Source organism: Pelodiscus sinensis, chromosome 1 (genome assembly GCF_049634645.1).
Source record: "Pelodiscus sinensis isolate JC-2024 chromosome 1, ASM4963464v1, whole genome shotgun sequence".
Taxonomy (NCBI): domain Eukaryota; kingdom Metazoa; phylum Chordata; order Testudines; family Trionychidae; genus Pelodiscus; species Pelodiscus sinensis.
Window position 1 is genome coordinate 322,774,276 of NC_134711.1, and position 12,918 is coordinate 322,787,193.

The window sequence follows — 12,918 nt, forward strand, 5'->3', positions numbered from 1 at the left end:
ATCGCAGAGGGCAGGGTGCTTAGGTCATCGGAAGCTTCATCAGGAAAAACAGGATCACAGTGACACGGTGTTAATCCATGTGGGGGCGAAATAAGGATGAACAAAAGGAATTTTAAACAGCCATTTTAGGCATTTCTGCCTTGGCTGTTTTTCAGTCCAATTAATTTTTGTTCTTGAAATCTCCACTGTGCATAACTTTCAACAGTGTTGTACTGTGCATGACTCAGGAATGTGAGTGCTCACAAATGGGACCGCTCTATTGAAAATCCAGAGATTCTGAGCAGACCCTCCAGAGACCCTGTCTCTTGAGGGGACGGACAGACCACACCACCCAGGATCTAAGTGCACAAAAAATTAAAATCGGGGACAGAAGCAAGAGTCAAAGGTTAAAAACAAGCTCTCCAGACAGCACACACTGCTCTGCAATGAAGTTCACGGAGTCAGTGTTTACTGCATAGAGGAACCTTGATGCATGAAATAATCAGGAAGGGAAATATGGACTCAGAGACCAAAGTCCTCTAATTATCCACCAAATAGATAGCAAGTAACTTAATACAACGCTGGTTCAGGGCCCTTTGAAATCAATGGCCTGATATACACTTCATCTCCTTCCCAGGGAGATGGGGTATGAGGAGGGCTCCAGGCCCAGTGGAGGAGGGGCAGAACTTGAGCCCCCCACCTTGCTGTCCCCAGACAAATGCCCTGTCCCTTAGGCCACTCCACAACCCACCCCATTGCTGTACCTTTTGGCTATGTCTAGACTGCCCCCTCTTGTGCAAAAAATATGCTGATGAGGTGAAATGTGGAATAGCATTGTGCCTCATTTGCATAATTAATGAGGCTCCGTTTTTGCGCAAGAGGCTTTTGCTCAAGAGCCATTCATTCTCTTTTTTTTTTCAGGAAGAATGGCTCTTGAGCAAAAGGGGGTTTTTGCACAAGAAGAGAGCCTGATTAATTATGCAAATGAGGTGTGGTGATAGTCTATGCTTTGCCTCATTTGCATATTTTTTTGCATAAGAGGGGGCAGTCTAGGCATAGCCTTTGGGTTTACCTAATTCTGCCTTCCGTGTGCTAGAGCCAGCTCCTGCTATGGGGGAGCCTGTGTTGGCTGTTTGCCTGCTCCCAGGGTGGGTGGTAGGACTCAAGCCCACCAGCCTGTGGTCTCCATACAAATGCCCTATCTCCTAGGGCACTTGGGAAGCCACCTCACCTACCTACCTACCAGGTGTTCCTTATCCTGCTTCCTAATGCAGGTGTATTGATTCGTGGGGGTGCCAGTGTTGCCTGCCCAGCCGCTGCCTGGGTGGGCGGAGGGGGGTAGGATTGAGCCCACCACCCTGTGCTCTAGAGGCTGATGCCCTTTCCCCAAGTTTCCTGGTGGATCCCACTCCACCTCCCTGATTTCAGAGGTCCCTTATCCTGCTTTCTGAATGTGGGAGCCAGGTCCATCCGTGGGGCAGCCTGGTGTTAGGACATGCCACACAGCACTTTGGCTCCGTGCGCTGTTGCTGCCATGGTGGCAGTGCCGCTGGCTGGCCCCGGGGCAGTTGACCCCTTTGTCCCCCCCCTATCAGTGGGCCTGGCTGAGACCCTCATGCTCATGTTACATAAATTGCTGAACAACATAGTCAGTGTTGGCACGGGCTAAACTAGAACAGGCAACCTAGAGGTGAATGACTGTATGGATGAGGTCCTCCACAACCACTCTCTGTCGGCATGGGCTCTGGTGACGACAGATTCTTACAACATTTACACACTTCCAGGAACCTTAAAGAGGATTTTAATATTTCAGTGAGTGGTTTTTTTTTCTCAAATCCATTGCCTCACTTTTTCCAGTAATGCCAGATGGATTAGATATAAAAAAATCAAACAGTTTTACGGACTTTGGAGGGATGTAACCTTTGGGTTGCATAATCATGTGTCCATTTTAAGGACCTTGGCAGCCCTTTCAAATATTATAAAGTAAAGATGTGACTGGTAACAAAGCGGACTGTGAATGTGTTGGAAGACACTTAGGTTGTGTCCTTTTGTTAAATGTGAACAAGTCAGCTTGCTCGCACTGTATTTCATTTCCCCACCTTTGCTCAGTGGGGTAAAAAAGATCTTTATGGAACGACTATTGATCCCAGGACTAATACTGGTAGAACCCAGTCTCCAGTAAACCCAGGCTACGTCTACACTGGCCCCTTTTCCGGAAGGGGCATGTAAATTTCACTAGTCGTCGTAGGGAAATCCGCGGGGGATTTAAATATCCCCCGCGGCATTTAAATAAAAATGTCCGCCGCTTTTTTCCGGCTTTTAAAAAAGCCGGAAAAGAGCGTCTAGACTGGCCCCGATCCTCCAGAAAAAGTGCCCTTTGAAGTAGGAATAAGACCCTCCGGAAAAGGGCACTTTTTCCGGAGGATCGGGGCCAGTCTAGACGCTCTTTTCCGGCTTTTTTAAAAGCCGGAAAAAAGCGGCGGACATTTTTATTTAAATGCCGCGGGGGATATTTAAATCCCCCGCGGATTTCCCTACGACGACTAGTGAAATTTACATGCCCCTTCCGGAAAAGGGGCCAGTGTAGATGTAGCCCCAGAGTTTACAGGAGAAAGATTTATATATTTTTATTTATACCTTCATTTGTTCTGGTGATCAGCCTAAAGTTCTGTGCTTCTGGGCTGAACTCCTGTTTCCTGATCTTCTTGATCTGTATCAAATGAAATATTCCTGGGGACAAAGACAATTGGTATGAGCATCTTACAGCCAGTTGTAGTTTACTGATCATGTCTGTTTAAAAAAACAACAACCCCATCTCCAGCCAAAAAAATACGCCACTCCCCCCCCCCCTTCTCTTTCATTAGCTAATTAGAAAGAAAAAACATAGGAACAGTGGAAGTGACAGGCTGGATCAGACCTGTTGTCCATCTAAGTATACAAGAGCTGCCATGTCAGATCATGGTCAATCTTACCTAGTATCCTACTCCAACAGTGGCCTGTACCAGAGAGTCAAGGAGAGTGTATAGAACAGAGCAATTATGGAGAGATCCATCCCGGCTTCTAACCCTGGCTTCAGATAGTCAGAGGTTTAGGGTCACCACATCCATGGGGTTGCATCCCTGACCATATTGGCTAGTAGCCATTGATGGACCTATCTCCATGAACTTACCAGCTCTTTTCTGAACTTAGGCATATTTTGGCCTTCATGACATCCTGTGGCAATGAGTTCCACAGGCTAGTTGTGAATTGTGGGGAAAAGTACTTCCTCTTGCTTGTATTAAACCCACAGCCTATTAATTTCATGGGGCAGGTTCTTGTTTTTCTATTACAGGAAAAAGTAAATAAAACTTCCTTATTCACTTTCTCCACCATTCATGTTATAGACCTCTGTCATATCCCCCCAAGCCCTCTCTTGTCAAAGCTGAACATCCCTAATCTTCTCAGTTGCTGCTCATATGGAAACCCGTACATACTCTTGATCATCTTTCTTGCCCTTTCTTCTCTGAACCTCTTCCATTTCCACTGTATCCTTTTTGAGATAGGGCAACCAGAACTGCATGCAGTATTCAAGATGTGGGTGCACAGGGACTTGTATAGGGGCATCATGATATTTTCTGGGGGTATGTCTACACTACCCTGCTAGTTCAAACTAGCGGGGTAGTGTAGACATACCCTGGCTTATTATCTATCCCTTTCCCAGTAGACCCTAACTTATTGTTAGCCGTTTTGACTGCTGCTGTGCACCGAGCAGAAATTTTCAGAGAATGATCTATGGTGACTCCAAGATCTCTTTAAAGGGTATGTCTACACTGCAACACTATTTTGAAATAACTAGCGCTGTACCAAAATAACTTAGTTCACGTCTACACAGCAGGCAGTTATTTCAAAATAGTGTCAAAATGCTGTCAAGCTGGAGGACTTCTTACTCCGACTCCTGTAACTCTCATTGTACGAGGAATAAGAGAAGTCGGAGGAAGAGAGCTCAATTTCTAAATAAATGCTGTATAGACGCTCCCTATTTTGAAATAAGCTACACAATTGACATAGCTCAATTTGCATAGCTTATTTCGAGTTAAGCCCTGCAGTGTAGACGCACCCTTTGGGAGATGGTAACAGCTCTTTTTTAGGGTGTCTACACAATGACTTTCAAAATTGCTTATTTTGAAATTTGGCACATCTACACAGTGCCAAATTTCAAAATAATGTGCTATTTTGAGCCATCCCTTAACCCTCATGCAATGGGGTTTACAGTGATGGTGAAATAGCATACAGCTTGTGTAGACGCAGAGTAGCTCTTTCAGGATACCTCCGGTATCCCCAAATAGCCATGTAGTGTAGATGTACCCTTCCAAATCATCATTATATACAGAGAGTTGGCATTATTTGTTCCAGTGTGCATTACTTTGCACATATCAGCACTGCATTCAGCTACCATTTTGTGGCCCCGTCAGCCCGTTTGGAGCGATCCCTCTGCAATGCCTTGCCACCCATTAGCTAGTTCATTATTCTGTGTCCAAGTGCCACAGCACCAGATACTTCAAAGGAAGATGCAAAAACCTTGCACTGAAACATCATTATTTCAAAAGAACTCTGGAATCACAGTAATAACCAATAACAGTAGCCCTTGGACACCCCAGCTACAGCATCTAGTACAATGGGTCCCTGTTCTCAGCTGCAGACATTAGCTGCTACCATAACACAGGCAATGGCAATAACAAGACATCCCTCACTATCTCACTGCCCTCCTGACAAAGACCTCCGGCCTCATCTGCACAGTCTTCCTTTCAGAGCCCCTCTTTCCTGCATCCATGGGGCTGGTGATTCATATTTCATTTTTCTAGATAAGCAGCAGCCAACTTTTTCTAAATCCCCCAGCTGAGAAATGTAGCTTGAATAGGAAATACATAAAAAAATATTTCAACATAGATTTATGCTTCTTCGGTACCGAGTCACAATGGGAGTGGGGGTGGCTGAGTCAATTGTTTAATTCAAGAGAACCAGAACACGTATTTAGCAATGGAGATGACCTTTAAAATGGATTGGGTATTGTAACATTCATACTGAGTAGCGAAGAGCTGACAAATGTGCCAGGTATGTGCCTGGAACATCCTTTCTCATCCACCCACTTAGGCTATGTCTAGACTGCAGCTCTTTTCCGGGATACCAGAAAAATTTCGGAAAAGCGGACACGTTCTTTCACCATCCCTGTAAACCTCGTTTCACAAGGAAGAAGGGATGTCTCGAAAGAGAAGGTTTTTCTGAAATTTGGTGCTGTGTGGACGTGCCAGATTTCGGAAAAGCCTCCTTTGAAAGAAAAGCTGAAAAAGATACGCAAATTGTCTCTGTGTCCACTGATTTGGGACGTGAGAGGAAGTGTCATTTAGTGGTTAAATCAGAGGACTCAAAGGCATGACTAGAGCTGAGGGAATCATTGATTTTTTGACCAAATCGAAATATTTGAAAAAGCGGTTCATTTCAAACTCAAATTGAGCTGATTTCAGCTGATCGCCATATTTGGGGTCGGGAAGGAATTTTCCTCCAGGGTAGATTGGCAGAGGCCCTGGAGGTTTTTTGCCTTCCTCTGTAGCATGGGGCACGGGTCACTAGCAGGAGGATTCTCTGCATCTTGGGGTCTTTGAATCATCGTTTCAAGGACTTCAATATCTGAGATATAGGTGAGAGGATTATTCTAGCAGTGGGTGGGTGAGATTCTGTGGCCTGCATTGTGCAGGGGGTCAGACTAGATGATCAAAATGGTTCCTTCAGACCTTAAAGTCTATGAGTTTATGAGTCTATGAGCTTTTTCAGTTCTTCTCAAAGAAATTAAAAAAAAAAACACTGAACATTTTCCTTCAGGTCGAATGTCGCATTTAAAAAATGTCATTTCAGACTGATATTTCCAAAATGTTTGTTTGCAGGGGTTTTTCAGCCAAATTTGACCCAACCTCATACATTGTTTTGGCGCCCAGAGAAATACTTTTTTGGTAAGTTTACTAGTCGCCAAAAAGTGTCACTCTGCCTTAATCCTGACTCCGGGGCTCCATTTCTGGCTCTGTTCCTGAGCCGATCTGTGGCTTTGGGCAGCCTGTGTATAGGATGGATATAATGCCCCCCTTACTGCGGTGCTTAGAGGCTTCATTAATGATCTAATGAGGAAGGCTGAAGTATGCCAGTGAATAAGGTGCCCGTCTGAGTTGTGGGACACCTGTGCTTGATTCCTCTTCTGACACAAACACCGCATATGACCCTGCGTAAGTCACCTAGTCACTTTGGGCCTCAGCTCCTCATCTGTGGAAGAAGGATAACAGCTCTGTCTTACCTCACGGGGTGCTGTGAGGAGAAATATGTTGGGAGAACAAAGGGGCTTGGATACTCTGGTGATGGGGGCCATATAAGTACCTTAGTTAAATGACTAGAAAACATTTAACTTCCTTAGCTGCGAAAGATCAAAGTGGCGTGTGGATCACGCTGGAGAATCCATTTCAGTAGGACCCATAGGGGGTTCCCAGAGCAGTCTTCTGTTTGAAGGGCTCAGAGGATCCAGCAGGGCTGGCAGATAGGGGGAGAGAGACAGATGTCCTGACCCCTGAAGGAGCCCAGTGGCTACTGCTTTTCTCCTTCATTCACCTTGCCTCGTGGGCAAAGGGCCCATCGCTGCCCTTCTGAGTCCAGCAACAGTCAGAGCCATGTGAGAAAACCTCCTCAGGGAAGCCCTGACAATTTGCGAGGGCGTCTACACAGCACAGTTACTTCAAAATAACGTCAGTTATTTCGAAATAACAATGGGAGTGTCTACACAGCAATTTTGTTAGTTCAAAATAAATTCAAAATAACGGATGGCTTATTTCGACTTCTGTAAATCTCATTCCATGAGGAATAACGTCTATTCCAAAATAGCTATTTTGGAATAGCAGTAGTGTGGATGCTCCATGGCTGCTATTTCGAAATAGCTCCTCTCTAAGGCCATTCTAACTAATTTCTCCCCAGTGCCTCCTGGGGCCCTAATTCGAGCTAGCACATTCACCTTAGGGAAGCCTGCCTCAGACTAATTTTGAAGCTTCCCTGTTGAGTAGACGTGCTATTTCGAAATAAGCTATTTTGGAGTATTTCTTCTGGAATAGCTTATTTCAAAATAAGGGTGCAGTGTAGACGTACCCTGCGTGTCCATGTGCGAACTGACATAGCCCCAAGCATGTCTATGTAGAGTGCTACACAGTGCTGGCAGCAGCATAGATGAGTGTGGTGAGAGAAAGCATTTCAGCTGACCCAGGCCTGGCCCACAAGGTACACGTGTCTGTTTCTGAGACAGTGAGTATTGCGCCTTTTCACAGAAAAGCCAAAACGTACCCTTTTGATCAGCTATTCTGGCCTTATCAAGGCCATAGAACCTCATCCAGTATTTCCTGGTGTGTTCTGATGAGTGTGTGTAGCATGTGTGCACACATGCGTGTGTGTGTGTGTGAGAAAGAGAGAGAGAGAATCTGCTAATGCCAGCTCTTTCTTTTCAGTACTAATAATGGCCTTTAATGTCTGTTTTTAGAGTGCTGCTATTTAAAACCCAACATGAAAAATGCTCCCATAAAACTGTCTTATCGACTGCCTGACTAAAAATAGACAGGGACGGAAAAAAACAACCCCAGTATGTGTGCTCCACCCTGTGACGTGACTACAGCTAGGGGATGACAGCAGATAGAGGCCGGGGGCTAAGGCAAAGACAGATCCTCTTTACCATGCCAATTCCATTCCCCTGCTCCTGCAACTGTCTCCTCAAAACTTATTTCCTCCTGCTCCCTGCCCCCAGCCCCCAGCCCCGTGCCAGTGCCCAGTGCATTGAAACAGAATTAACAATCAATGCCAGTGCTTTATAATGTCTCAAAGGGGATTGCTGTTCTTACTAAATGAAGATGATGTTAGGTCTAAGTGTACGGGGGCTGGATTAGATGTTCCCTTCCCATCCAGGTCAATTTTTCTCTCATTCTATATTTTCAATGTGCTTTGAGATCCTCAGACAAAATGCATGAAGAGTGTCCTCTTGCCTTCTCTGAAATCAGTAGCAAAGTTTGCACTGATTTCCCCGGGCCCAGGATCAGGCCCTTTAACTACAGGCAGTCCCCGGGTTACATGGATCCGACTTGGGTTACATGGATGTGTCTAGAGCAGGGGCAGGCAAAATACGGCCCGCCAAGTCGTCAGATCCATCCCACGGCCCAGCAGGATCCTGCCCAATCTCAGTGTGCCGCTCAAAGTGGCCATCTTCAGGGGCCATGTGCCCCTCTGAGCACCGCTGGGCAGGGGGGAGGGAGGAGGGTGGAGAGGGAGAGAGGTGGTCTATGCTGCCCCTACCCCAGCACAAACTTGCCAACGGGAGCTGCCTGTTTGCAAGGCAGGCAGTGTGCAAAATACTCTCCCCCACCCTCCTGGGGCTTGCAGTACTCAGAGTAGCACATGGGCCCCACAGCCGGCTGCTCTAAGCAGCGTGTGTGGGGGAGGGAGAGAAGGGCAGGACAGGAGACATCTAGATAAGTGTCTCCTGGCCAGAGCCTGCCTCTGGCACCCCAGCCCTTCCCTCTTTCCAACCCTCTTCCACCCCCCCGCACACGCTACCTCATGTAGCCCAAACCCTCTGTAACCCTGCTCATGCACCTGTACCCCCTCACAGACCTAGCTCCCCAAGCACCTGTCCCACGTCACAACCCAAATCCCTGCACCTACTCCTGCACCCCTGTCCCAGGTCATAACTCCCTCCCTACACCTCTCCTGCAGGTCATAATCCTCTCCTTCACCCTTACCCAGACCCCCTCCTGCACCTCAGTGCCCTGACCCATGTTACAACCTCCTCCTTCACCCAAACTCCTTCCCAGACCCCACATCCTCTCCTACAACCCAATTCCCTACCCCAGCTCCCTTCTGCACCCAACCTGCATCTCAGACTCCACAGCCCAGCCATAGAAAACGGTGTCTCTTGACTACTTACAAAATCTTGGAGTGGACCCTATCAAAATTATTGCCCACCCCTGCTAGAAAGCATCCCCATAGCTCTCCAAATCCTCAGACTAAGGTTCCTAGGTAGAAGCACCACAGGAAGAAGCCAAAAAATGTGATTCTCCTGCTAAAGCTGGAGAGACGACTAAACAGGTATGTCCAATGACCCTTCAAATAAACCTTACAAATCCTCTGCTGATATAATTTACTAGACTAACCTTTTACCAGTTTCCAGCTGTACATTTCCACCTCCTCAGAAGAGTCTTTCACGACTGCTATTTTTCTCAGATTTTCCTTTGGGCTCTCAGAGCTGGGTGGCACAAACATGTAGACCAAGACCCGGTTCAGATTCTTGGCACATCGGGAGGTATTTATTTCATCAGTGGGCTTGACTTTGGTATCTAGGCACAAACAAAGTCACCATTAGTTGTTTCCCAGATACGTAGCCAAGAAGAGCAGCATGACGAAGAGTGCAGTGAGCAAGACACGATAAGTCACTCTTCTGCTCCACTCTGCACTGATTAAGCCTCAGTTGGAATATTGTGTCCAGTTCTGGGCACTATATTTCAAGAAAGACGTGGAGAAATTGAAGAAGGTCCAGAGAAGAGCAACAAAAATAATGAAAGGTCTAGAAAACATGAGCTATGAGGGAAGGCTGAAGGAACTGAGTTTGTTTAATTTAGAAAAGACAAGACTAAGAGGGGACATGATAGCAGTTTTCAAGTATCTAAAAGGGTGTTATAGGGAGGAGAGAGAAAAAATTCTTCTTCTTGGCCTCTGAGAATTGGACAAGAAGCAATGGGCTTAAATTGCAGCAAAGGAGTTTTAAGTTGGACATTAGGAAAAACTTTAGTCTTCCCTCATAGGTCATATTTTCAAGGCATAAGGATCTTGTCGAAAAAGGGTATTTTGCACAAAACGGCCATGGCCACACTGCCTGTTTTTGCACAAAAACCTCTAGCGCAAAAACGGAATGTAAGAGAGTATGCAAATGAAGTGCGAGAAAATACTAATCCACACTTTATTTGCATTAGCTCTTGCAGCAAAACTCTTAGGGTATGGCTACACTATCCACCCTAGTTTGAACGAGGGTGGCTAATGTAGTCATTCGAACTTGCAAATGAAGACCGGGATTTAAATATCCCGGGTTTCATTTGCATGTTCCCAGGCGCCGCCATTTTTAAATGCCTGGTAGCTAGAACTACCTGCCCGCGGCTACACGCTGCAATCAGGAGTAATGGTAGTTCGAATTAAAAGTGTTAATTCGAACTACCTAGCCCGTGCCACGTGTAGCCGCGGGCAGGTAGTTCAAGCTACCGGGCATTTAAAAATGGCGGCACCCGGGAACATGCAAATGAAGCCTGGGATATTTAAATCCCGGGCTTCATTTGCAAGTTCAAATGACTACATTAGCCACCCTAGTTTGAACTAGGGTGGCTAGTGTAGCCATACCCATAGTGTAGCCATAGCCTATGTGTGAAACTGATTGTTCCCTCCTAAGTGGAGTTCTTTGCATTTGTCCTTATTAAACTTCATCCTATTTATCTCAGACCATTTCTCCAGTTTATCCAGATCTTTTTGAATCATAAGAACATAAGAATGGCCATGCTGGGTCAGACAAAAGATCCATCCAGCCCAGTATCCTGTCTGCCAACAGTGGCCAATGACAGGTGCCCCAGAGGGAGTGAACCAAACAGGTAATAATCAAGCGATTTCTCTCTTGCCATCCCTCACCATCCTCTGACAAACAGAGGCTAGGGACACCATTCCTTACCCATCTTGGCTAATAGCCATTAATGGACTTAACCTCCATGAATTTATCTAGTTCTGTTTTAACCCCTGTTATAGTTCTAGCCTTTACAACCTCCTCAGGCAAGGAGTTCTACAGGTTGACTGTGCGCTGTGTGAAGAAGAACTTCCTTGTATTTGTTTTAAACCTGCTGCCCATTAATTTCATTTGGTGGCCCCTAGTTCTTATATTATGGGAATAAGTAAATAAATTTTCCTTATTCACTTTCTCCACACCACTCATTATTTTATAGACCTCTATCATATCCCCCCTTAATATCCTCCTTTCCAAGCTGAAAAGTCCTAGTCTCTTTAATCTCTCCCCATATGGGACCAGTTGCAAACCCCTAATTATTTTAGCTGCCCTTCTCCGAACCTTTTCTAATGACAGTATATCTAGATGCATGACCCTATCCTCCCTATTGGTCATATAGGTTGTGGGGAAAATATTATTTTTCCCATTCACCACCTCCGTGATGTTCATAGAAAGCAACAGGCTTCAAATAGCCTCCAACTGAAAACCTTCCCAAATCAAAACTAGGCAAAATTCTCATCTCAGGTCCTGCTGGTGGATCTCAACTTGATTTGTCCCCCCTACGCATGAGGCTCTCTTAGGGGCACATCTAGGGAAGGGGGGGGGGGAAGAGGCGGAGACTTCAGAGCTCAAACTGCAACTTCCAAGCACTGTCTACAGGGCTTGCCATGATCAGTGTTTCTCAACCAGTGGTACGAGTACCCTTAGGGGTACTTGAGAGAAGTCTGAGGGGTACGTCAACACAACTGAAATTTTGAGATGACTGAATTGTTGTTTAAGTTTTACAGTGCTATATTATTTTTGTACTTTTTACACCCAAAAATTTCATCACTCACCCGGCTACGATTAAGTTGTTGAAACAAATGTGTTGCAATGGTAGAAATAAATGTTGTGTGTCTGAAAACTGTAGGTACTGGGGGTACTTATAATTTTTTTTAAAGGGGGTACTTTATAAAAAAGATTGAGAAACACTGGTCTACACCGCTATTTTTAACACACCAGCACAAGCCCCATTAGCCCAAGTGTGTCAACCTGAGCTGGGGGCTTGCTCTAAAATGCTGTGTTGATACCCGCACATTGGCTTTGGTGGGGATAAAACAGGGCTTAAACCACATCGTCCTGGCATGTGAACACACCTGAATTTGGGGGATGATTTTCCAGTCTTTGGCTCAGTTCCTCAGCTGCTGTAGCTCTGCACAGCTCCACTGAGGCTATGCTAGTGGAGGCTTTAATTCGCGTGTGTATGTAACACACGGGCCTACCATGTGGGACTGATCAACCTCACCCGTGGATCACCTGCCGGACCTCCCTCCAGGGGAAGGCTGAGGGCTGTGGAGACTCTAGTAGGGAAGTGCTCGGTACAGTGTTAGTACTGGGGCAACTCATGCTTTTCAGGAGTGGGCTCCAGGAAAACAAAGCAAAACTTCCTGTCCTGAGCAGTGACTGAGAGGAAAGTCTCACAAGATGTGTATTAAAGAACTGGGGGCCTGATCCTCCCTGTGGCTTGACATGGGTAAACCCATTGTCTTCAGAGTGGTGACTCCTGATTAAAACAGATGCATCCTAGAGAAGAATCCTGAGTTGGCACCTCCTGACATCTGCCTGCTAGGGGCCCTTCCAGCTGCACCCCACTCTTGTGGCCCATTGGCATGTCATTTACACCAGTACAAACTTACTGGGCTTGCTTGTGATCTCACTTTTCCCAAACAAACAGGGATAGTTGCAATTAAGTCAAGGGGAGGGCACCAAAGTAAACTGGCCACTAGATCTGTGGCTGGTGCACGTCCCTGTAGCTTCAGGATCGGGCCCGAGGGAGAAGCAAGATCAGAATCAGCCCCCTTTATAATCATTCGCCCGCACTTATTGAGGTATCACCCACCCACCTTGACATGAGCCCGTGGACTCTGGCCTGCCGTGTCAGTGGGGAGGATGGGCTGGAGGGATATTTACAACCTTGGGCAATGTTTAACACTCCCAAGTGAACGTGCGGTCGATTTTTGGCTTTGGGAGTAATTAAGAATTAGCTTTCAGAGTTGGAAGCGGGTTTGTTGCATTTGGTTGAGGTTCCTGGAACTCCGCGAAGCTCCCTCCCACGGCTGAATTTAGCCTTGTTTTCTCACCCTTTTGGCCGGTAA

At 46.2% G+C, this 12,918-nt stretch overlaps 1 protein-coding gene across 3 annotated transcripts in view; it reads right to left on the reverse strand.

The window, feature by feature from the left end:
• Positions 1-12,918, reverse strand: part of CHRDL2 (chordin like 2) — a 72,538-nt gene that overhangs the window by 9,346 nt on the left and 50,274 nt on the right. For all 3 annotated transcript variants that reach the window (XM_075919601.1, XM_075919602.1, XM_075919603.1), the window contains exons 9-10: positions 9,180-9,362; positions 2,617-2,709 (exon numbers count right to left, since the gene is read on the reverse strand). In XM_075919601.1, the coding sequence (XP_075775716.1) occupies positions 2,617-2,709; positions 9,180-9,362 (276 nt within the window). The remainder of the gene's footprint in view (positions 1-2,616; positions 2,710-9,179; positions 9,363-12,918) is intronic.